The sequence below is a fragment of the Lepisma saccharinum genome, chromosome 5, assembly GCF_977018435.1.
Source record: "Lepisma saccharinum chromosome 5, izLepSacc3.1, whole genome shotgun sequence".
Taxonomy (NCBI): Eukaryota; Metazoa; Arthropoda; class Insecta; order Zygentoma; family Lepismatidae; genus Lepisma; species Lepisma saccharinum.
The window spans coordinates 55,799,712-55,823,421 of NC_139233.1; the positions used below are offsets into that span (position 1 = coordinate 55,799,712).

At 37.0% G+C, this 23,710-nt stretch overlaps 1 protein-coding gene across 1 annotated transcript in view; it reads right to left on the reverse strand.

Annotated features, from left to right (window-relative positions):
• Nucleotides 1-23,710, reverse strand: part of LOC145987836 (uncharacterized) — a 524,248-nt gene that overhangs the window by 218,051 nt on the left and 282,487 nt on the right. Inside the window, exon 2 of the mRNA XM_083122576.1 lies at nt 7,332-7,537. Within this exon, the coding sequence (XP_082978702.1) occupies nt 7,332-7,537 (206 nt within the window). The remainder of the gene's footprint in view (nt 1-7,331; nt 7,538-23,710) is intronic.

Genomic DNA, 23,710 nt, shown 5'->3' on the forward strand with positions numbered 1-23,710 from the left:
CAGACATTTGGTGATTATCACAAGGCATATTTAAAACTTGATGTCACTCTCTTAGCTGATATACTTCAGGCATTTAGAAAATCTTCCATGCAAAATTATAAGCTGGATCCAATGTATTTTACAGTGCTCCGGGCCTAGCATGGTCTGCAATGTTTTTAAACACTAAAATGCAATTGGATCTGATCCAGGATCAAGATATGTATCTGTTTATGGAGCAATGCATAAGAGGAGGCATGGTGCAATGTTCTCAGAGATATGCCAGAGCAAATAATAAGTATATTCCTGATTATGATCCAGCACTGCCATCAAATTATATACTGTATGTAGATGCCAACAGCCTCTATGGTTATGCTATGATGGATAAATTGCCATATGCAGGGCTTGAGTGGGTTGAAGATTTCAATATTGAAGATCTTAAGGATTTTGATGACAGTAACTATGGCCTGTTCTTAGAGGTTGATCTGACAATTCCTGATGATTTACACAACACATTTTCTGATCTGCCCCCAATTCCTGAGGTTAAGTGTTCACCTGGCTCTAAACAGAAGAAATTGATGATGACTCTAGAGCCGAAACAGGATTATGTCATATATTACAAAAACCTCCAGTTCCTGATGAATCATGGTGTTCAAGTGACCAAAGTTGGAAAAGTTTTGAGGTTCAGGCATTCAAGATGGTTGAAGCCATATATTGATACAAACACAGAGCTTCGAACATCTGCAATGAGCCAATTTGATAAGACCTTGTTTAAATTGATGGTCAATTCAGTGTATGGCAAAACAATAGAAAATGTCAGAAAACATATTGATGTTAAAATAATTACTGACCCCAGCCGGAGCAAAAAATTGATTGCAAAGCCCAACTTCAATTACAGAAGAATTTATGATGAAAATATGGCACTTTTCAACATGAAAAAAACAAAGATTAAGTTTGATAAACCTATTTATGTAGGGGCTGTGATATTGGAATTGGCCAAATTACACATGTTAAAATTGTATTATGATGTGTTGAAGCCTTTTTATAAGGATCGTGTAAAACTGATGTACATGGACACAGATAGTTTTGTTCTTGATATTCAAACAGAAGATGTTTATCAAGATATAACACAGCCTGAATTGTTTAAATATTTTGATACCACTGAACATTCAAAAATTAAACCCCACAACAAAAAGGTGCCTGACAAGTTAAAAGATGAGACACTTGGTGATGTTATTGTGGCATTTGCTGGGTTAAGGGCCAAGATGTACAGTTTTGAAACATGTAGTGGCGCTATTGCCAAAAAGGCCAAGGGCATTGGCAGAGTGACTGTAGACAAAGAGCTTGAATTTGAAGATTACAAAAATTGCCTCAAATCATGTAGCACAATCAGAACATCAGAATCCAGAATTCAGAGTGTGGATCACTTGTTGACTACAAATGTTGTAAGAAAAGTGGCTCTGGACCCACATGATGATAAGAGATGCATTTTATCATGTGGCATACATACTCTACCATGGGGTCATTGTGATTTGAAAAGTGGTAATCAATGCCCAATTACAGAGCATGATTTGAAATAAATAAACATGCCTATGAACTTATTTGGGTTCAAAAAACAGGCTATTACGGACCTGCCAACACCACAACCCTCTTCTGATATAATATCTAAACTAAGTGCTTTGTTAATTATTCATCTGAACAGCATACTTACAGATGTTGATGATGAAACAGGTAAAACATTGTACATATTTAACAATAATTTATTATTACCAATTACCTGTAGGTGGTCAATTGCAATTTATTACAACCCCTGAGGGTAATGTCAAGATTTCAGTAGGGAGAAATATTTATAGAATTAAGCACTCAAACATGGTTTCTGGCACTGTATATACTGTTTCTGCTGGTGACTGTTTATATATTGAGGTCCCGGGATCCTATGACAAGCTTATACCTTTTTTTATAGAATTAAGAATCAGATATTCAATAATAAATAACCACTAAAACAAAATGCCTAATGATATATTTGGCCATACAAGACATGAAGATCACAGTGATGAGATTCTGATGCTTGATGTCAGAGTCAAGAAATTAAGAAGTGATTTACAAGCTTTACTAACCACACTCAATGCCAGTCTTCAATTAGAAATTACAAATTTACAATCACAATGCATGGACCCTCTTCTTAAAATTGACTCAGAACTTGCCATCTTCTGATGCTTTGAGTGCTATAACTCGGAGTGTTGCCAATATTTTTTTACACAGGGGCGACACAAAAACATTGATTGTTTCTACCTGGCACAGACTTTTTCTAAAATTCCGAAGCAGCTGATCCGAGACAACAGCAATTTTATATGTGTGTTCAGAGGGTCCAGATTAGGTATCTTTGCAAAATACTGTATCAAATCTGCCTACATCACAGGAACTTAAAAATATTAAGAGAGCAGTGAATCGCATATTGAAATCAGAAGATATCAAGAATATCCAGACAGAGATAGGTTATTGGTGATAGCTGGGGAGGAAAATGCTGGCAACCACAATTTTTACAATGAAAAGGTTGGAATTATGGACATGATAAGCACAAAATTGTCTAATTTTATAGTGAATGACACTAAGGGGATTGGATATCTTATAAAAATTATTAATACTCTACCACCTAAATTTTGGAATATCTCTGAGGGTCGGGGGTTGGTTAATGATATTATAAACAAGCTGCCATTTGAACTACACATTCCAGGCTATCAGTATTGTGGTCCAGGCACAAAATTGGAGCATAGATTAAACAGAGGTTATCCTGGTGTTAATCCCCTAGATGCTGCTTGTAGAGACCATGACATAGCATACAACACACATTCTGATCTTGACAAGAGACATGTTGCAGACAAGAAATTAGAAGAGGCTGCATTTGGTAGATTTGTAATCAAAGATGCTTCTTTAAGTGAAAGAATAGCAGCATTGGGAACCACCATAGCTATGAACACCAAACAAAAACTGGGGTGGGGGCTGTGAATATGTATATAATAAACCTACAATGAAGGCCAAGGGTGTTATGTATCAAATACCTTATGCAGGTCTTAAATCTCTTAAAACTATTGATAGTCTTTTAACCAAAAAGCAGCGCAAGAAAAAAAGCTCTTGTCTTGCCAAGGGCCATGGTATGAAATTGTTGCTTAGTACCCCCCAGTTAAAAAAATTACAGCAATCCAGGAAAAAATCACATGTGGGTGGATTTATATTTACTATCCCGGCCATCTTAGCAGCACTTGGGGCTGTTGGGAGCTTGGCTGGGGGATCAGCTGCCATAGCAAAAACAGTAATAGATGCCAAGAAAAATAAGGCAGAATTAGATGAAATAAAGTGCCATAACCTGGCCATGGAGAAACAAGGCAAAGGTGTTAAGAGAGCCATGAATAAGTTTAAAAAAAACAAGAGCCGCTTACAAACCAAGATATTGAAGCTTTAATCAAGCCACTGGGCATCAACAATTTTAGAGGTGTGTACATGTCTGATTCTTTGCCAGAACAACCACTCAACAAAGAGTGTGGCATTGTTAATTTGGATAAGTACAAAAATCAGGGCACTCACTGGATTTGTTATCTTAAATATTTAAAAGATGAGGCATTTGTGTTTGATTCATTTGGAGGTGTTCCACCTGAAAATTTAGTAAAATATCTAAAATCAGCTAATCTTTATTACAATAATGCCCGTGTTCAAAACTTCAAAGATGTTAATTGTGGACATTTGTGTTTATCTGTTCTTAGATATATGTCTCAAATAAATAAACCATCAATTGAAAATTTTCAAAAGGCCCTGTGGTATTTAAAACATCATGGGGGTATTCCATCTCACCAGCCAAAATTCAATATTGAAACTCAAATTACATGATGATATAGTGTATCCCAAAACAATAGCTCTCAGAGCATTTTATGGCATGTACTTGATCCCTGATATTACACACCACAACAACAAAATTGCAGTAGGAGATCAAAAAATTGTCATCACTCCAGGGCAATATAATCTGCCCACTCTAAATGCTCAATTACCCAGAGATATAGTATTAACTCAAAATTCTGTCACTCACAGAGTAGAGATTGTATCTGCTACAGAAACAGTGGATCTGGGTACTATAGGAGAGCTGTTAGGCTTTGAGAACAACACAAAACTTGAACCAGCCATCAAACACACTGCTATTAATATACCTAAATTCTTAGCCATAGAGACTCTGAATATTCACTGTAATGTGGCCGAGGGTATGATCACCAAATCAAATGGCATAGGCACTCACAAACAAACTGGCATCATTGCAACATTCAAACCTAATTCTGAATTTATGGAGCCCATCATCTACACTCCATCCCTAACATTATATTTTCCTGTGTGCCATAATAGAATAGATAACATTGAATTGATGGTCACTAATGAAAAAGAAGAATTAGTTGATTTTGCTGGAGCCACAACAACTGCTATCATAGAGATTAATATTTAAATAAGAATACATACAAAAAAAATGGAAAATATTGAGAGTTATGAGCTACAATCATTCCCCCCAAACAGGAGGTTTTTTTGCAAATTTAAATCAACCCAACACAGAGATTGAGGTTGATCTTGATGTAGGGGATGGCTTTATACACCCCCACAGAGCAGATCTATACATCAAATTTGATGTTGTAAAGCTCGATGGAACAGATTATCCGGCAAATTCAAATATAAGATTGGTAGACAATTTTGTGCCGCATCTGTTCTCTGAAATTGAGATCAGAAAGCATGGTGTTGTTATAAACAGAGTAGATTACCCCGGCATTACCTCCACAGCTTTGGCCACACTAAAATTATCCAAGACCGAGGCTTCTTACTACAAAATAGGTGGATTTGAGGCTGGTGATAAAATTATATCTAAGAGCCACACAGTGCTGTTCCCCATGCGCCTGTTGCCAGGATTCTTCTCAGATTACAAATATATTATGTGGAAGGGTGATTTAAGAATTACATTTAGAAGAGCTGCCAATGATAATAATGCTTTGATGAGGTACAGTACATTAAACTCTACAGGGGAAGCTCTACCTAATACTCTACCTGATGAAGGCAAATGCCTTATTCAGACTATGGAGCTAAGAATCCCAGTTGTTGAATATGAAGCCAGTTATGCTCTTAAATACAAAGCAGATATCCTAAAAAATCCACAGGTGCCTTTACAATTTTATACATATCAATGTGTGCAGAAGCCTGCCACTGGTACCTATTATGAGTTTGATGCTACAAATTCATTCTCCAGTATACAATATGACATGCCAGATTTTGTGGTGGTACTGTTTCAGACTGGAAGAAACAATAATCAGGAAAAAAATTCAAGTAAATTTGATAACTGCAACATCAAGAACATATATCTTAAAAATGGCAGAAATGAGGTATTTCCTAGAGAAAATTATAATTTAGACATGTCCAAGGATGATTTTCTGAAATTATATGAGGCATTTACAGCATACAAAAGGGTCACTACTGGCAATACCGACATGTATTACACACCAGATGAATTCAAAGCACAGAGACCCATGTTTGTCATCAACACTTCAAAAAGGAAACAAGTTGTGGTTAATGACAGGACAAACATTAAAATTATCTGTGAATTCCACGATACACTCCCTGATGACACCATATGTAGTGTTATTCTCATAGGTGAAAAATCATATGTTTATGATGTAAGAAATGAAAGAGTCACAGAGCAATTCTAGAGGGCCTCTGCATATTGCATTGTTTTAATATTAGATAAACAAATTGAACCTGGTGCCCAATTGAACTTAAACCGGAAGTAAATATGGGTGGGTGTGGGTGGGTGTGGGTGAGGGTGGCTTAGTTTTAGGTGTAGCCAAAAAAATATCAAGAGGGGCATATTTTTAACAAGCTTATGGACAACAATCTGACAGAAGTGCCTTTTGTAAGTGTGGACAAATCAATCTGAGGGGGCTCATCATTTCACAGGAACTTCCCGAGGGCATTTTTACAAAAATCTTGGATTAGACAGGGTTCCACACTTGAGCAAAAAGCTCATATGGGCATGTTGAGCTTGTTTTAAGTGTAGCCAAATCTGCCTGAGGGGGGTTCATCATTTCTCGGGTTTATAATACCACAAACCCTACTACTCTTCTGCAAATGTTTAGCTATTTATATATACATCTCCTGTATTGGTATTAATTTCTATTTCGAAATCTTTTCTTTATGTTTCTTTTCGAGTGTCATATTTGCTTTATCTCTTTGTTTCTTTCTGGTTATTCTCCTTCATTTGTGTGTTTAATTTCCTTTTTATTATGATTTATATTTTTACTTTCCTCCTCTCAGAGTAAAATTATACAATAACTTGGCGGCAGTAATGATACACAAGAAAAACTGTCTTGTTTGAATTGAAAAGAAATATTTAAAAAAGCATTTAGCTACATAAACATGATACATGATAACCATAATAGTACAAGTTACAGATTCTCGTATGCACTGAATAAAGAATTGGATTGACTGTTCTGTGACAAAAATGCAAGATTAAACTCTGCTTATTTGAAATTTTCGTTAAACTTCCAAATACGTCAGAGCGACTAAATGTACCAATTCCTACGACATTATGAATGCTTTTAATTCAAACCTCTGACATTTTATAAACCTATTTTTCCAGCACCTGTGTCAACGTATTCCACTCATCGCATCTGGCCTTGCATGGTTGAATACGTTCGTCACTACACGCACGCCCTCTCCCCTTCCTTTCCCGCCCTCCTCTCATTCTGATTTCAATGCTCTGCTCAGAACCGCAAGGGGTGAGAGATATCAAAATTTCCCTTGCTGAGAAAAAAATCCCTCAATTTGCAATGATGCATGGGTTGTTCTCGACTCCGTCACAAGGCAAGGAGTGGAAAGATTGCAACACTACATGACGAAAAGGGAACAGCGCATGTCCGTAGCTACTATGTCACAATTCCTTGTGCGAAGCGAGTCCGAAAGCCCTTGATCCAAGCCATAAGAGCCTTTCTGCTTCCTCTACCCACCGTCGAACATAGCGCCACTTCGGTGTGCAGCTGTGTGCACTTTCCAATTGTGTTCATGATCATTCGACGCGAGTTACTCAGATAGAAAAGCTGACGTAAGGAAGTAAATGGAAGGTGATGTGGCCCGACAACATTTGCTGTTTTGAAGAAATGGCTTTCAATGAATAAATATAATAAAAATTAATTACATTGCACATTTATTTGGGTGTGCACATGCGAGTGTGCGAATAGTGTGTGTGTGCAGCCGCTACTGGTACACACTATAAAGACATGTCTTGAACGCGACAGAATGTAATGACCCTGTACACGAAATAGTTTGTTATTTGTACTTACGTCAACTGATATTCCCTGGAGATGAAAGGTCTTTTTCGACGGAAGCTCTCTCGGTGCGTACCTGTAGAACTCCCGCCTCCCCTTGTACCACTTCACCGCGTACAACATGTCGTTCTCAAGGTCAAACGTACAAAACAAAATGGCGGTTTCCCCGTGTTGTACGGCTGCCGGAATTTTTATCTGCACGTTCCTCAAACCGACACAAACTGCAAACAGAAAAAAAAGTACAAAATATTATGGGAAATTTTTACTATTTGCAACATTAGTATATGCTTCTTTCAATTTCGGTTTACATCACGATGAGGATGAATGATGAACTGATGAAATGGGGACACAATGATACATCTATGCGCTATCTTGGGATCTCGAGGACGAATCCAGACTTTGGAAAAGTGTTCTTCGTGAGTGTCCCTTCATCAATTTCATCATATTATCATTCATCCTCATCTTCGCGATTAGACAAAAGTTGCCAAAAAGAGAACTAAAGTAAACGAAATCAATCAATCAATCAACAATGATTTACCTTGGGTTTGAAGCTGAGACCTCTAGCTTTGAAGATTTCACTGCAACCACTTCGCAACAGAGGCCAATATTAGTGTGCAGGATGATCCAAAAATAAATTGACACTTTCTAAATGTGTTTTCCCTAATCATAATTACTAGGGTTAGGATTTTCATGACTTAGCATATTTTTTTTTTGGTAAGGGTGATGTGTTCCCCAAACATACAGAAATTCATATTATGAAGAAACTAATAAAATTAAGGTGATTTTTAAGGGCATATTTTGACATATTTGGTCATTTCTACGTGATAGACTATATTTTGATGGATTTTCGGTCATATTCAGCATATTGTTTTTTATTTTCAAGAAATATACAGTCATTTTCGAAGTGGATTGGTTCTTACTCTCATATTTACTCGAGAGTTTTTCTTTAACAATTAGAAAGTTACTTCTCTTTTATTCACCCCAATTGCAAACAAAATAGGATAATGTTTATGAAACCAAATATAGAAACATTGTTCCAATTCTCTCTGACCCAAATCTGGGAAGACATTAGCTGTTTTGAGCGATTTGGTGTTTCAGTGCATACATCATCCGCCCTACTTACCAGATCTTGCTTCTTCTGACTATTACCTATATCCTAATCTTAAAAGACACTGATAGAACAGATATTTTGTAAGGATTCAGAGGTGATAGCAAGGAAAGAACAGTTTTTTTTCCAGAGGAGACAAAATAATTATTTTGGAAGGGTTAAAGAAACTTGAGGTACGGTGTGCTCAGTGAATATATGGAATAGCATGAATGTTTGGTGTTTCTATACCTTTTTTGTCTTGGTCGAGCCGAGAGATTTTCAGCTGCCCCTCATAACTAGAGTTGTCTGAAGTATCAGTGCAACCTTTCACCGCACTACTAACTTCCACCAGCATATGACCAGTATAACAGAATGGAAAAATTGTATTTGTGTGTGTTAGGTAAACAATCGGTCACACTTATCTTGGAAACTTCTGCAATTATATAAACTATCATAGGTGGTGTTCTGAAATCTACCAATTGATGTGTAGGGATTAAACAGAAACTATTAAAGTAAAAGAGATAAAATTCGGTGAATATTAAAAACAAAATTTCATCTTAAGAAAAATATTTTATCTGGTTGGCTCATGTCTGTATAAGGGAATACAAAATTCAAAAAAATAAGTAATCATAAGCATATCATAAGCAATCACTAGGGGCTAAAAACTGGAAAATATAAAAAACGTTAGCAATAGCTAATTTGTATTTTAGCGAATACGCATAGACTACTGTAGAAACTAAGTCCACAAAGGAGGGTAGACCGGGGCTGCAACCTGGGTCTCTAGTGATACTACTCCACCAACTAAGGAGCAGGCGTTACTACAGGGAACGTTGAAATGTTATACTCTGTCCCGGCTATCTCTGAAGCAAAGCGGCAGAGAATGGGGAGGGGTCGAGTGGGCAGAGTGAAGCAGTACACGCTGCTGCGATGGCTGGTAACTGCGGTCGCTCCCCCAGGCAATCCTATTCCCTCTCAGGTGTTCATTGGTGGAGCCGTCTCGCGTCACTGCTTGGGGAGAGACTTGTTTTCGTTCGCTTGGTTTAGAGATAGCAGAGACAGTGTATATACGAAATGAAGGCCGCAGATGTTCCTTTCTGTCTCAAATTCACTATCGCATGGAATAGATGCATGTCTCATCCTTTTAGTGTACAACGAGAACGCCTGATTGAACAATATGCGAGGATCGAAACGTAAGGATATCTGAAAATTCAATCCTGATGCGCCTCGTCTCTGCAAGATACAGTAAAGATACATTATCCTTCTCATATCCTGGAAAGCCCAAGGATACTTGAACGCAAGATATGGGGCAGCTTTATTAAACCGTGAAAACGCAAACCACAGTAAACCTAGACGCAAAGAGCATATCCCGGAATCTACCCCTCCTTCCTCCAAGAGCACATTCCGCACATCCCCCAGCACGATGGTCAATTTCACCCAGCTATCCCACAGCGTCATATTGCGTGTGAAATTTTTCACATCCTTCTCGGCTCGTAAACCTCCACCCCCTCACGCACACGCATGCTGTGCATATCCTCCTCCCCCCCAGGTCCCGACGGAGCGACGTCATGCGGCGCTTCTTCTGTCCTGATGCAGAGAGGGTTGCGCTCGTTATTTTGACACGTGACCTCTCGTTTAAGGCCCCCGTCCCTGATAAACAAGGTTATGTTGAAATGCGGCCTTGGTTGGTACGAATGGTATTGGTTGAGAGCGCGGAGAATGACAATCCGATTGGTTAGGAAAAATCGAGACCTCCCGCGAAGAGAAACGAAGATTTATTGCACCCTGTGCGTCTATCAGAGTTGCAGAGACTCGTGATTTATCGAAAGATCTGATCTTCAGCATATTTTGTTGATCTGGTGATAAATTTTGGAAAACCCCCAGGCGCTCTACATCATAAGGAAAGGAGCTGTTTTTGAGGATGAAACGCTTATCCCAAAGTTAAAAGTAAGATTTTCTATTAGCTAGTAGGAAAAGCAAATTTAGCAGATAAAGTAACTCCATTACAATTACTAATTATTTTTAGTTACTTAATAGAAAAGGAGACTCATTTATTGTTAGCAAAGCTCCGTGACAGAGTAGTTAGTACATAGCGCTACGATGCTTGGGGTTCCGGGTTCGAATCCCGGTTTTTTCGTCAATTTCATCATATCATTACTCATCCTTACCTTCGCGATTAGCCAAACAGGGCAGAAATAAGAAGTAAAATAAACAAACTCAATCAATCATTTAACTGTTACTTGGCAGAAAAAATAATCTAACTACCCTTACTGAATAAAAGTAACAGTTACTTGGTTAAAGGTAAATCAGTAATGATTATCTGCTGAAAAGTAACAAAATAACTATTACTTAGTACAAAATTTACATTTATTTGACACATAAATCAGTTACATTTACTTTCACGCTTCCTCTGCGTTGAAATTTAACTATTTAGAAGTGTCAATAAAATATGGAACTCGCATTTGGGGGATCGTGAGTTAAGTTCCATGGACGAACATTCCGATTGATTGTTTTCACTCCTGTGGATGCCAATCCCCTCATGCGAATTACAATTAATCATTTCGAGTAACGTTTACGATGGTGGTGCTTGACGTGTAGATGGGGGAAAATTCCCTTAGGTTTCAGGATCTCCCTCTGGTTGCTAATTTTGAATTTTTTGGAGGGCGGACTACATGTATACTTTATATACTGAAATTTCCTAGTACATACGCTTCTTAAATACCCCACTCTGCACCACGAATATTTTATTCCAAAAACGTAATAGGTGGAATGAATAATATAGCAAATTGCTATACTTTATGAAGCTGGCACTGCAGAGAAAGACCGAGAACTCTCTCAAAGTAGGGTGGTCTACTATCTTACTGAGCAGTACCTGTTCCAATGGTAAGTACGTGCTCACATTTTGATACGAATGAAACGAACACGTTTTCAGAAACTTAACATGAATGTGAACATAACGCTTTATGTATGTTTGTTAGATCATGACAAGTTAATACATCTACGAGAAGTTGCTAGGTCAGAAACTATGCGAAGAAGGACTTTATTTCTGCCAAAATGGACCACTTGCTCATATCTTCACCTCCTACTCGGTTAATTTTATTAATACGACACAAAGCCCTAACCTTCCATTTCCACTTGCTTCATTAGAATACCCTTAAAAACTTGAACTCTATTATAATAATTTAAAAAGGAGCCGCATTGGTCCGATTGCTGTGGCATCTGACTACACATGCTGGGAGGGGCCGAGGTACGATTCTTGTTGTGGATGATTTCGGGCGGGAAATTTTCCGGCAATATTCTTGCATGAACGGGTTGTAGGGTTCACCCAGCTTCAAATACGTGAGTACCTAGCAGGGTGGGGATAAACGCAGCCGGAACGTTGTACTGATCACACCTCCGCGAAGGGACGAGACTGCGAATCCTTCCTTATGCCTTCACGGTATGTTGCAAAGCGAGGTAGGTAACTGTACATGAAATAATAATATCATAGTTCAGCTGACGAGGTTCAGTATATGCGTATATTCTTAATTATTTTATTTTAAACACACACAGAGATGCAAATATATGTAATGTACATTGTGAGTGAAAGTACAAGTAGAACTAAGGCCACACATCAACAATCATTTAAGAAGTAAGAATAGATCAGCAAATGAGTGGTTATAGTACAAAAACTCAATTCAAGGATTGAATAAATAAAATTGAATAAAAGTCTTAACACCAATTCATTGTTGGTTGTAATTTAAATAGTGTGTGCTTTTTTCCTGGTTCTGCTTACATAGGAGAATGCTGTTTGCTTTGGATTTAAAACAGTGTAATGCTGAATGTATAGTTATTGTTGTGTGCAATGTATTCCACGCTGAAACCACGTTCACAATGATCAGTGACAAACCAACAAGCACGTTCTGTATTCGTTTTGTCCAAAAAAGAATAACAGAACGGATTATAACTCAAATGACGTAACGTTAGCTCCAGGAGACGTGTTAAAGCCTGTTTTAAGACAACTGCCGTGCCGTAAGCTTCTTTTTCACAGTTAAATAAATTCCGCATACCGTAGCTACTCAAAGAAGGCAAACAATTTTTTAAAGTCTGGATCCTATCTTCATTTTATTTTATTACACGGAACTAACATTTATGTGCTGATGAAAATATCCTTATAAGTAACCCAATATTACTACAAAATTTAATGACGTTATACTTTCAGTTACTTATAAGTTTGAATTGATGAAAAACGTTATACTGAACTACCTTGCAAGTGACACCTAGTTTTAAGACAATTAAATAAAATTCCAACGAGCAGTAATGCCACAACAATGTAGAGAAAACTGATAGTTGGTAGTATCCCATATGGAAAACGAAATGGAAGGTGATTATTAGTAATGTAGGACAAAAACAACGCAAAGAGAGTCACAGACCACAAATATTTAACTTCATTTCCCCTTACCACAATATTGTTTTTACTAATATTGTAAATACCATACAATTAGACACTACATAAACGTATCTTATTTTCATTATTTCAGGAAATCCTTGAAACACGTATATCATCAAAATTTTAATTTTAACCAGCCTGATATTTTTTGGTTTAAATATGAATTCCTAAAAAAAATTTTCATGATTTTTCTAAACCCGAACTGGCAACACTGCCATGTATTTCGAAATCCCGTTCACAGATGTCGAAAAACTCAATCTTCCCCAATTCAATTCCCTTCGCTCGGTAGAGGATAGGAATATTTCTCTCCTGCAGAAATTTATCGCATGAAACGAAGAAACAATTCTGCACATAACTCAACTGCACTCAAACTTGGATATGAATGCAATAAACCAGTGAATGCAACAGTGCAAGGAAGATTAAAACGGCACATCCCGGCCTTGCGAGGTTTGAATTACACTTACGGGTGTATATATAAATCAACTCATTACTCCACTATGAGATAATAGTTAAAACTTGTACAGTGAGCGTGAAAAGTGACTACAGTTGACCCAAGTTATCAGCAAGGTGTTCTCATGAAATTTTTATTACGTGTATTTGTTATTCCTATTTATAATTTATATTTCTATTGTTGCTAGTTTATGTCACTTTCCCCACTTTTTGGTCAATCACCACGACGAGCATAAGTTTATATAGATTTTTTTTCTGGGAGGGGCACAGAATATGTCGTAAGGATAAAATATGCAACATTGGACATAAGATATACAGATAGATACTTCTAGATATTAAGCACTGCCTCAAGTGCATTCATACATTGCATACACATATCCACATATCATATCCATATCACCCATTTACAAAGGTCAAGTTTGTGGTCATATAAACTAATTAGGAATGGACCTTCAAAGTAGAATCAGAACTACTGTGCAATGTACAGTCACCGGCAATAAAATGGGACATATAGATTCTGAAATACTTCTTCCCTGCAAGGCGTTGTGTTTGTTGCCTAACTCTACGGTTATAAGTGGATTTAAATAGCAAATTTTCAATGGCAACTTCTACCACCGCCGTACAGTTAGGCAACACACATAACGGCTTGTAGGGTAGCGAGTATTTCAGAATCTATATGTCCCATTTTTATTGCTGGTGGCTGTACGTCTACCAGGAAACGAACCCAGGACACTTCGATTACAAGCTGACAGTATTAGTAGATATTTTGTGGAAGACAAGTAGTTGTGAGTATTAACAATGATTACAAAATGAAAGGCATAAATTTGAAAATTCATTTATTCGGAAGCAATTGTCAGAAACATCTGAAATATTGTATCTACAATGCTCCCTTTATGTCACCAATTAACTAGTTAACGTTGTAGTCTTGTCTAATCAACAAATCCAGCATTCAATTTCCAGTGTCGACGGATTTAAGTGTTTAGAAAATACAATTCCCATTAATGTATATATTTGTGCTACAATTTATTTTATTCTTTTACTATCTGGAAAAATATTGATCGTTGTAATATAATGCTATCAATATTTTTTATATCACTCAGTCATCCCTTTTGTGTGTGACACGTGCCCCCACGCCCCTCCCGCTAAATCCGCCAATAACGACGAGTATTGATAAAGTTGAAGATAGACTTACAAGGAACTCGAACCCAGGAATTTCGTTGGCCAGATCGAATGTCGACCACTGGGCCGCCGAACCGACTATTTCAATCTAGAATAATTACTACTGCGAGCAATTGCGATCACTTGACGGAAAATGCCTCTTTAAAAATTACCGGTTGTACAATTGTGACCAAGTTGAGTGACAGTGGGCAGAAAGAAAGTGGAATTTATACCCCGTTCACACAAAAGAGAGAATAATCATCTATATATCTATTGAAAAGGACTTGTGCAAAGCACAAAAACCTCAAGAGACAACAGTAATTATTAAAATACGAGGAACAAGTAAATAGGCGGTAAAAGAGGATAGGACACAAGATGGACAAGAGGATGAAACAATCTTTAACAAATACGAATCTTTAGACTATGTACAGAAACTGGACACAACAATGATTGTCTAAACACTAAAATGCTGACGAGAGATCTTTAATTGCATTTAAAGCTGTTCTTCTAAATTGATATTTCCAACGAAAAAAATTGCTGCAACTTAAGAAATACGACAATGAAATAAATACCGAGTTCTTCCGGTAGAGAACATAACAAATTAATTACCAATCAACAGCAGATACGAAAATGAAGAAATAGCGTTCAAGGAGATTTCGAGAGATGTTCACGTTGCGTACGTAGGGAAGGAATTACCACTTCATGTTCTTGACACTGCGATAGCAATTACGGTGACCTTCCAGACTAAACTGGTTTCTTGGAATATGGTCGCAAATGTGCACCGTCGTAATTGCCCGGATTCTCTTTTATTCTTGCGTCATCTTAATTATAGTCAACTGAAAGGCGTTGAACATTTCGACAGGAGCCGTTAGAGTATAGGGTCTTCCGAAAGTATTGTTACCTTCATGTTTACATAAAGTCGTGCACTTCTGTTTCATAATTAATTTAAAATGGCTAACACAAGCTCCTACATTGTGGAGGAACGGTTAAATTGGTTCATGAAACATATCCGATAGACAGTGACGGCATCTGCTCTTAAACCACCAAAGCGTGGATTTGGAGATTCCAAATACCAAATTCGGATGATCGTACCACCAGTGAATTTTTGAGTGTCCTGAGAAGAAAGGCCGACACTGATGCATATGTTTTTTTTTGTCGTGTGGATGGGTGGACATGTCTTCATTTTGTTATAATTGGTTAAGACTTAAACAACATGGATGTTCCCAAGGTAAAATATTCCAGAGGTAAAATAGTCCCCCGTTCGGATCTCCGGGTGGGGACTACTTTGGGAGGTCCCTGGACTAAAGATAAGATCTACATTAGGAATAAGGATATTAAATTAGGCACCTGGAATGTTCTGAGCCTTTATCGGCCTGGGGCATTTCAGTGTACAGTTAATGAGATAGTTAAGTATAAATTAGATGTAATAGCTGTCCAGGAAGTTAGGTGGCCAGGAGAAGGGAATTGTAAAACTAAAAATTATACTTTTCTCTATGGCGGTACTGAAAATCATAATTTTGGAACAGGCTTTTTCATAAATAATAGAATTATCTCGGCTCTTAAAACAGTAGAATTTATTAATGATAGGATATCATATGCAGTTTTACAGGGTAGGTGGTGTAAAATTATTTTAATAAACATACATGCACCAACGGAAGATAAAGATGATAATACTAAAGATGATTTTTATACAGAGTTAGAACAGGTCTTTGATAAATTTTCTCAGTATGATATGAAATTCTGTTAGGTGACTGTAATGCACAGATTGGCAAAGAAGAGACATTTAAACCCACGATTGGTTAAGAAAGTCTTCATGAATTAAGTAATGATAATGGTATAATATTGATTATTTTTGCAACCTCAAAGAATTTAATTGTGAAAAGTACCACTTTTAAACATAAAGATATCCATAAATATACCTGGTCTTCTCCAGATGGTAAAACTCATAATCAGATAGATCATATTCTCATTGATAAGAGAAGGCATACTAGTATAATTGACGTTAGTACACATAGAGGTGCTGACTGTGCCAGTGACCATTATTTAGTAATTGCTAAATTAAGAGAAAGACTCTCAGTGATAAATCATAAGCAGAAAAATCTAAAAGTTCTAAAATTTAATACAGGAAAATTTGCTGATGAAAGAATTAAGAAAGATTACCAAATTAGATTGTCAAATAGATTTGATGTTTTGCAGGATTTAAATGATGATGAAAATATAAATGAGACAGACGTAAATAAGAATTTGGGAGCACATACGTAATGCAATAGAATCAGCAGCTAAAGAAAGTATAGGATACCATAAACCAAGAAAAAGTAAGCCATGGTTTTATATCGACGGTCATAATCTAATAGAAATAAGAAATCAGACTAGACTTAGGTGGTAAAATAACTCGGATAATACAAATCTAAGCAATTATAATAGATTAAAGCGAGAAGTTAACCGCACGTTTAGAAGTAAAAAAGAGATTACTTGAAAAGCAAAATTAACGAAATTGAAACAAACAGCAAAAACAAAAATATCAGAGATTTATATAAAGATGTAAATGAATTTAGAAAGGGGTGGCAACCTAAAGTAAACTTGATAAAAGATAAAGACGGTGATATTCTAGCTGACCCAAGCGATATTCTAAATAGATGGAAGAACTACTTTAATGACTTTTAAATGTCTATGTAGGAGATAAATCAGAAGTAAATGAAGTACACACAGCAGAACCTTTAGTTCCAGAACCTAACTTGACTGAAGTTAAAGATGCTATTAAAAGGCTAAAGAATAACAAAGCACCTGGCATTGATTTAATACCAGCTGAGTTAATAAAATATGGTGGAAATTCATTAATATGTCAAATTCATAAATTAATTCGTTTAATATGGAATAAAGGAGAAATCTCTCAACAGTGGAAAGAATCCATAATTGTTCCTGTGTTTAAAAAAGGTGATAAAATGAACTGCAATAATTACCGTGGAATTTCTCTACTCTTAACAACATACAAAATATTGTCTAACATTCTTTTAACAAGACTAACACCATATGCTAATGAAATTATAGGTGATTATCAATGTGGATTTAAACGTAACACATCAACTACAGATCAAATTTTTCACATCAGACAGACACTTGAAAAAAAGTGGGAATATAATCAAAATGTCCATCAGCTATTCATTGACTTCAAAAAAGCATATGATTCGGTCAAAAGAGATAAACTATATAATATATTAGTAGAGTTTGGAATATCCAAGAAGCTTGTTAGTATGATAAAAGTATGCACCAGTGAAACACAAAGTAAAATTCGTGTAAGTAAAGTAAAAATGTGTCTGACAAATTTACAATTCATGATGGGTTAAAACAAGGAGATGCATTATCTCCATTGCTCTTTAATTTTGCCTTGGAATATGCTGTTAGGAAGGTAAAATAAACTAAAGAAGGACTAAAATTAAATGGTATGACTCAGTTGTTAGCACATGTAGATGATGTAGACTTATGATGTGAATACAATTAAAAATAATGCTAAAATATTTTTCAAAACTGCTAAAGAGATGGGTTTGGAAGTTAACAAAGAGAAAACTAAATATATGCTTACAGGCCGAAACCAAATAATAACCAAAATCTAATTATCGATAACAACTCGTTTGAACCAGTTTCCAAATTCAAATACTTAGGAGTAATATTAAGAAATAAAAATTATATTAAATAGGAAATAAAAAGTAGGCTTAATTCAGGAAATGCATGTTACTTCTCTCTTCATAAACTTTTGCCTTCTCCTTTAATATCTAAGAAACTAAAAGCTAAAATATACAAAACAGTAATTTTGCCTGTAGTATTATATGGGTGTGAAACTTGGTCTCTTACATTGAAAGAGGAACATAAATTGAGTGTATTTGAAAATAAGATCCTTAGGAAAATCTTTGGACCTAAAAGGGATGAGGAGACAGGTGAGTGGAGAAGGTTACATAATTTAGAACTACATAATTTGTATTCATGTCCAGATATTATTAGAATAATTAAATCAAGAAGACTTAGGTTGGCAGGCCATGTGGCACAAATGGGAGAGGAAAGAGGAGTTTACAGGATTCTTGTTGGGAAACCTGATGGTAAGAGACCTGTAGGAAGGCTAAGACGAAGATGGAGAGACAACGTTGAGATGGACCTAAAGGAAATTGGTAGGGATGGAAAAGAGTATATAGATCTTGCTCAAGATAGGGACAGATGGAAGGCCTGTGTTACTGCAGCCATGAACCTTCAGGTTTAAGAAGGCTAGAGAGTTAGTTAGTTAGCTAGTTAGTTAAACAACTTGTCTTTACACACAAAATATTGTTCGTTTAGGAAGAGCTACTTTGTTACATATTTTTAATGAAATTAATTTGCACATCTTACGAGATCTTTCGACTATTTAGACATTTATGAGCACATGCACACTTGCAATCCCCCATTCTTCTACGCTGTAGCAGCTTGTGTTAGGCATCTTACATGAATGATGAAACAAATAGAAAGCTTCTTATAATTCTATGAGGGGGGACAAGATATTTAAACCACAGATTACCGTAGTAGAAAAGAAGAATCAAGTTAAAAGGCAAGCCACGACATAACAGAAAAGCTTAACCTTCATTCAATTTTTACAAGAATATTCTTACAAAAACACCACGAAGAAAGAAATTCGAAACGTATCTAAGCGTATTTTTAGTTACTTTAATATTAACCTAGTTTTTCTGAGGTTCTTTTTCCGAGAGAAGCAAGCTCGGTGGAACTTAAATTATAATTTTCACCACGAAGCTGAACTCTCCAATTGAAATGATCTGTCTTCTGAATAAGCCTCTTCATCACTTTACCCAGCAATATACATCTCCATGATTCTTGGGAGTTGGTCTGAATCTCAGAACCTCTTGAATAGCTCGCATTCCCCAGGAGGCCGGATAGCAGAGCTACCTTTATCCCAGGAGTCTTAATCCTACGCTTTACACCGCCAGCAATACCGCAGATCAATGCTGGCTGAATAAGAAGCAGGCGTTTCAAACGTAAATGGAGGCGGACCCATTCCCACGTCCTGGTAGCCAAGTTTGCAAATTCATGTAATGCACAGGTATGTAGCTTTTTCTTAAATAAATAAATAAAACAAATAAGAATAAAGACTGTATTTATACAACTTGGAATTGATCCCGGAATATCGTGATTAATAAGTATCATCTCTCCTTCCATCAGGGAGTGTATCGAGAGCTAGGAAGGTGTAGATCATAATTTCAAAGTGAAAACCACTTTTATTAATAGAATCTACATGCTGTAGTAACGGTTACCGACTAGTATGGCCTAGTGGAATAATGTTTCACAGCATAGTTGGTTCATGTGTCAGATGTTCTTGGCTACAACGTTGGATGCTTTTGATAACCATTCCACCAATTCATCTTTGATAGTAACACAAATAAATTAGGTTTGAACGCTAAAAGTTCTCTAGTTGACAAGAAAGCCAATGGGCCTCCCCGGTGGCGCAGTCGAAACATCGTCGTCTTGCAATCAAGGGATGGCGAGTTCGATACCAGGTGGAGGCAAGTGGCACAGGTTCGGATCCCACTTTAAACTGTAGGTTCAGTCCGAATTAGCATTTCTGAGCATAGAGTGTACTTCAAACAACAAATCAATTAATCAAGAAAACCAAGCCGGATCCCGTAATGTAGTGGTTAGCATATTGTTCTAAGAAGCCAGAAATGGAGACTCCAAAACAAACAACGAAAATCAAGTACCTGGATCCGGAGCCAAAAAACTGTACCTGCTTCAGGAACCGATATTCGTGTAATCGGATCCGTCACCGAAGATCTCGTACACGGATCTAGAGCTGAGAATGGTCTGGAACCTAAAATCGGTCATGGGGGCCGGAACCAAGAATCGAGAATCCGTACAAGGAACATAAAATCGGGTAATCGGATTCGAAACTGAAAATACGGTAATGGAACCCAGAACCGAAAATCGGATAATTGAATCTGTAAGAGAGAATGTGGTGGGAACGAAACCAATAACAAAATACCCAGATCTGGTACCAAAAAGCAAGCACCCAGATTCATTTTTAGCAGAGATCCGGATAATTCGAGATCCAGATCTGGCCATGCCTAGAGAAAACAGTTGACAATTGTCATTTAGCTGCCACAATGCAGCCAGAGGATGGAGTAGCCAGGTTCGGAGCCGAGAATCGAAAACACTGATAAGGGATTTGCCAAAAGGGTACTTTTGAAATAAAGATAGTTTTAATAGCATTGGATTCAACCTTTGAAAAAGTTACAACTTAAGTCAAACCATTTTGAAGTGTAACATGGTGTCACATGGATATATATTTCTTCAATCTTTCCTTGCGGCAAATAATGAAGATTCTCTCGGAATATCAGCCAGGTTAGTTTCGGATATGCTTCCGAGTTGTCGATAGCTAACGTCTCTAAACGCTCCTTTTCAGTCGCTAAAGATGGGAGTGAGGTTAGATCTTCAAAAGCTCATAAGCCTATCGCGAACTAACCTGACTGATAACCCGAGAGAATACCTTAATCAAAATTTTAATTTTTGAAAAATTATCCTAAAACCGCAAAAACACTTAGGTGTTTCTGTTCACCAAATTTCATACTGTAGCGTAAAGAGTTTCTAAGATTTCACAACATTAAAATATTTAGACTGTAGACCTTTATATACTTCACTACTGAGTCCAATAAGAAAACAAACGATCGAATCACATTACTTTATTGTCGTATTTTCTAAAGCTTAATACTATATTTGTCAGTACATTGGTCACTTCTGATACACCTAATGGCATGTCAGGTTATATTGTTTGTAGATCGCTGTCAGATTCAGGTAATTAATGTCGAATTTTGCTGTTATTTGCTGTGTCTCTGACTGAACTAAATTTGATCTCTTGTAGGTATGTCCTGTAGTTTTGGAGTGATTTGAAACTACCCAAACATGTGTAAACAATATATAACTTTTCCAATAAATTGTATACGTTCCTAATGCGTGAATACATGCAAAAGTATGTATTGTTTTCCCATTCCTGGCTTCTCAGGGCATTATGATAACCATCACATCACGGAAGGCAAGTGATTTAAGTTATCGACTAATGTTTTCGTAGTTAATTTTAGTTATATTACAACAATGGTCGATATAAAAGCATTTTAAACACAGAACTTCTGCCAACAAAACCTAATGTCATAACCACTATACCATAAAGTGAACTGTAACGTGGTTACTTTATAAATACTTTAAGAGTAACGCACTTACTTTGAAACAGTAACCAACCCCGTGTGAATTGAAATATGATTAATTTAGATACTGAGTTAACGTATTTTAAATTTTTACGATTATAAGGAATGGAATTAAAGGAAAAGACAAACATTTGAAGGTAAACAAGAAATGACTATGAATAGAGAAACAGCCAAGTCATGACATGTCTAGTCTCTCTGTATATATTTTCTCTAGATGTGTAGTCGCAAAATTTCAGCACAAGAGATAAAGAGAGAACGGAAGGGAGGAGGTAAGAAAAGGAGAGTACAGAGAGAAAAACCCACACAAACACACACACACACAGAGAGAGAGAAAGAGAGAGAGAGAGAGAGAGAGAAGGAGGAAGGAAAGAGACCGGAAAAGAGATGACGAAAGCAAGTAGGAAGTAGAGATAGAAGCAAAAAAGAGAAAGAAAAAACGAGAGAGATGGAGAAGACAAGCAGGATAGAAAGAAGGAAGAAGAGAGAGACAGAGAGAGGTAGGGGAGACAGATAGAAAGTGAGGTATATAAAGAAAAAGGATAAACAGAAAAGGAAAGAGAAGTGAAAGTGAGGAAAAGAAGTGCGAGAAATATAGGAAAAAGAAAGAGTGGTAAATATAATAGGAAAGAGAGAAAGAAAGTGGGAGATAGAAGGAAATGTGTGAGAGAGAAATATGGATAACATAACAGAAATAGAAATCATATAGGGAATGAAATATAAATAAATGAGACATTAAGAAGAACGGAGACCGAGAAAAAGGTGGAGAAATGCATAGAAAGTACTACTGTAAAACTGAAAGGGATTAAGGAAGAGGTAGATGCAGACGAACGGTTCGAATGAGTACTAGAGAGGAAGGCAAATAGACACACAGTGAGAGAAACAGTAGAAGAGACAACAAGGAAAAGAGAGAGAGAGAGGGAGAGAATGAAGATGGAAACAATCGCAAGGAGAGACAATCATCAGTTGTTGTCCGCACAATTCGCTCCGTGATCTGGAACATAATACTCACAGTAGGCCTCGGAATGCGGGCAGAAAGGGATCCTCTCCTGAAAACAATACAAGTTTCTCCGCCGCCCGCTTTCCCAAGAGCAGGTGACTTTGTTCCGGAGTGGTGGAGACAGCCTATGAATAAAATATCATGGTCGTTTCTAGACTCGGTCCCGCGTTCCCTGCCTCTGAGGGTAAAACTATTTTCTTCCTCCCCAACTCATGTATGGATGAGAATGGGGGATCTCATAGGGGGAGATGAAACTTCTGACTCGCTACGGTTATGTTTTGCGGAAACCGTCCTCCGAGCCAATTGACATCGTAATCCGCCGCTTCGGCTGCGAGGTCTTTGTTTATCAGAAACCGCCAAAGGTGACATTTGAGGTTCTCTAGCGCTTGATGTGCAGGGAAGCAAGTAAATATACCCATTACACAAAACATCAAGGATTACCATCACACGAGGGCGTGTCGGGAGAGAAGGTTTTAGCGGTGCACCCCGCGAAATATCTAAGATATGGTAATGGTGATGGGATGGAATTGTTATGTGGAGACTTGACACTGTGTTGTGATGAAAGTTTCAAAAACTAAACTACCTCTCTATGCAATACGATTCTGCACTTCAAGTGATGGGAAAAATGCAATTACACATGGTCCCTAAATTTTCCACTAAGATGGAGAACATTTTTACGATTCAGATGATGGTTTTATTAAGTTTATTTTACTTCGCTTTTCTGTCACTTTTGGCTAATCGCAAAGATGATAATGAGTGATGATATTAGAAATTGATGAACACTCACAGACACAAATCCCCCAGGCCGGGATTCAAACGCTGGACTCCTGGCGACATATTACGCTGTACTAATCATTCCGCCACAGAAGTCGGCTTCTATTTTTCAGGTTCATGAACAGTTTGAGAATTTCAAATTTATCTATATTAAGCGCTTAAGTGTCGAATATTACTTGGAAATGTCAATCTTTTATTCCAGAAATGCCACAGCCACCACCTCAAGGAGAACAAAGTACAGGGTGGGTCAAAAGTCGCAATACACCTAAATAA